We start from the raw sequence: 3,516 nt of genomic DNA, 5'->3' as shown, positions 1-3,516 counted from the left end.
GCTGGGTTGACCCTCCATCTGGAATTCCACCCTCACTTGCTGCCTCACACACAGCTCCAGTGGGGTACCCCAATCCTCCTGGCTCCTCTTCTGCCCTAAAACAACCAAATGCCTGGGGGTTGCTAGAGGCTTTCCCGGCCCTGGGCCTAGACCTCAGCTCCACCCTGTGGCCATGACAATTGAAGCCCAAGTAGGCCCATTCATTCTCACCCCCACAAAGGTCAGTTCAATCATTGAGGAAGCAGAGTTCCTTCCATAATTAGAAATTCTGCCTGACAAACACAATGGCCTTCCCTCCATCCAGTTGGAGCATGGCCACACTGGCCACAGCATAACCCATGACCCCTACAGGACTGGAAATTAGTTTCTAATCCTTGAGTTCAGCCCTGCAAATTTTGCTATTCTCTAAGACATACCCAAGGCCAGGACACCAGAGGAGGTAAAGCTACGGTTGCACTCTAAAATGACATGCTTCCACAGTGGCTCCCTGGGCCCATGGATGGAGGGCCACTTGTCCCTCTCTACCTCCTGAATTTCATGCTGACTTGAGAGGCTGAGAAGCCCAAAGCACAGACTCACCTTCCTAGATGCATCTGCCCAGTCCCATCACAAGTCTGAGGCACCCCCAACCTGGAGGTGACTTGTCACCCAACTGTCTCTGGGTGCACAGCAAAGACCCTCAGCCTGATTCAGGAGATAACTGCAGCAGCTGGTGACGTGAGCCTTGCACGACAAGTTCACACAGGCCGCCCACATCTGAAACCACAAGCGCATTACAGAGCTGCTCTCCCGAGCAGAGCTGAGAAGCGTCTGTGACTGCTGATCTTGTAAGCCAGGGAACTGTGAGACATGACAGCCTTTCATCCCCCATGACACTGAGGACCGCCAGACATAGACTTTAGTGATTCGTCTACTGACCGGCAAGTGAGTGTCCACTGTGTTCTTCCCAAGAAACACCACTGAGATGCATTAAACTGGCCCCAGGAGGTGAGGACCCTGTGCATATGCAGACCCCCAGAAGTAGCCACTGTAAGCAGTTAGGCACAAGTACATGCAGAAATTTCTGGTTTTTCTTTTTTGGTTTTTTATTTTGACTGAGTCTCACTCTGTCACCCAGGCTGGAGTGCAGTGGTGCGATCTCAGCTCACTACAACCTCTGCTCCAGGGTCAAATTATTCTCCTGCCTCAGCTCCCGAGTAGCTAGGATTACAGGCACCCACCACCAAGCCCTGCTAATTTTTTTGTGTTTTTATTAGAGATGGGATTTCACCATGTTGACCAGGCTAGTCTCAAACTCCTAGTCTCAAGTGATCCGCCCACCTCGGCCTCCCCAGGTGCTGAGATTACAGGTGCGGGCCATCGCACCCAGCCAGACACTTCTTAAGCTGAAACAAATACATATTTCTTAAAGACTCCTGCTGTGCTGCCACTTTGCAGCCTTCTTGTTCCCCTATGTTTTTGCACCATCTTTCTAGGTTGGCACATAAAACCTACCTCATGACTTTAGTGGTAGTATACACCATGGTTTAATAATCCCTGCAGTGGTCTAGGCCCAGTGCCTCACACCTGTAATCCCAGAGATTTGGGAAGCAGAGGCTGGAAGATCTCGTGAGGATCCCAGGAGGTCAAGATAGTCTGGGCAACAGGGTGACACCCTGTCTCTAAAAGAAAAACAGTAATAATCATAATTTCTGCAATGAACATTTGAATTGTTGTCTGTACATGCTGTTTTCATTTTTTTTTTTTTTTTGAGACGGAATTTTGCTCTTGTTACCCAGGCTGGAGTGCATTGGTGCAATCTAGGCTCACCGCAACCTCCGCCTGCTGGGTTCAAACAATTCTCCTGCCTCAGCCTCCTGAGTAGCTGGGACTACAGGCGCGTACCACCATGCCCAGCTAATTTTTGTATTTTTAATAGAAACGGGGTTTCACCTTGTTAACCAGGATGATCTCGATCTCTTGACCTCGATCCACCCGCCTCGAGCTCCCAAAGTGCTGGGATTACAGGCGTGAGCCACCGCGCCCGGCCTATTTTCATTTTTTTAAGAGACAAAGTCTTGCTCTGTCACTCAGGCTGGAGTGTAGTGACATGATCATATCTCACTGCAGCCTCAAACTCCTGGGCTCAAGCATATATGCTATTTTAAATGAAGGTAGTGAACAATTCTGGGCATGGATCTTCAACCAACAGAGTGAGTCCTACTACAGGAAAAATCGATAGGGGTGGAATTGTGGGGTCTCAGGATTAGCATTTTAAAATATTGATAGAAGCTGAGAAGTGGCCCTACAAAAAAAATTTTGCACAGACTTTTACTCTCACCAACAATGTAAGAATGCCTGTAAACCCTCACTAACAGTAAACATTATCAGTCTTTTTAATCTTTGCCAATCTAATAGGCAAGATATTTCAATGTGGTTCTAATTTGTACTTCCTTGAGTGTTAGTCAAGATAAGCATCTTTTCATGTATTTATTAGTTGTGTGTTCTTTGGGGTCCCAAATAAGGTCATATTTCAATGTGTGTATATGTATGCACACGGTAGTGTGTGTATGTGTGAGTGTAACTGCACACATGTATGTATGACAGCACATATATGCACATGTGTGTGTTCTTGTGTGGGTCGTGCACATCACAACATCTTGGGTAGGGTTTGGGTAAGACTGTAGCTCTCTGGAGTCTGAGAACATAAGGACACACGAAGAGATTGAATCAAAGTCTCAAACCCATGAAACAAACACCTTAGCAATGACAAGGGACATGTCACATTTCTTTCTAACATTTGAATTTTAATCAACTTGGCTCCCATCTTATCTGCTACAAGCATATACTGTTCTACTCACTGGAGCCATCCCTGCACTAGTGTCCTTACCAAGACAGCTTCCTTCTTACTGTCAGGGTGCCTTCTGCCTTGCTGAAGCCAGAATTTACTAACCCAAGATCAGCAGACCACACTACCCATATCATAACCTCAGAAGCAGAGACCACAAGAGCTGGATAGGGATGAAGGAAATTCTCAAAAGAAAAACCAGAGAAGAGAGCTCCAAGTTCTGCATCTAAATTCTACCCAAATCTCTGGATGACCCCTGAACTATACGTCTACAGGTTAACTCCAAGGAGCCCAGCTAAGGCTAAACAACCTGAATAGAAGTTTCAGCTGTTCCCCTCAGGACAGAGTTTGCTGCCTGCTAAAATAATAAACAAACAAACAAAAACAACATAAAAAAAGTTTAAAACACTCTCCAGAGAAATAGAACACACAGTCTCAATAATGAATATCATGCACAATTTCTAACTTCAAAAGCAAAATTATCAGATACATGAAGAAACAGAACTATGTCACACATATTTAAGAGAAAAGGTAATCAATGAAGATTGGCTTCTAAGAATAAGTTGTTGGAAATAGCAAAGGTTTTAAAGCGGATACTCTAACTATGCTTAAAGATATAAAGGAAAATATGCTCCCAATGAATAGACAGAAAATCTCAGAGGAGAAACAAAAACTATACAAAAGAACCA

At 45.3% G+C, this 3,516-nt stretch overlaps 1 protein-coding gene across 1 annotated transcript in view; it reads right to left on the bottom strand.

The window, feature by feature from the left end:
• The window catches only part of IL9R (interleukin 9 receptor), a 12,409-nt gene extending 11,802 nt beyond the window's left edge, over positions 1–607 (bottom strand). The window contains 1 exon segment of the mRNA XM_017516210.2: positions 580–607. Coding sequence (XP_017371699.2) covers positions 580–607 — 28 coding nt within the window.
• Positions 608–3,516: the final 2,909 nt, after the last annotated feature.

The sequence above is a fragment of the Cebus imitator genome, unplaced genomic scaffold, assembly GCF_001604975.1.
Source record: "Cebus imitator isolate Cc_AM_T3 unplaced genomic scaffold, Cebus_imitator-1.0 Scaffold576, whole genome shotgun sequence".
Taxonomy (NCBI): Eukaryota; Metazoa; Chordata; class Mammalia; order Primates; family Cebidae; genus Cebus; species Cebus imitator.
This window is presented reverse-complemented; position numbering and strand designations above follow the sequence as displayed.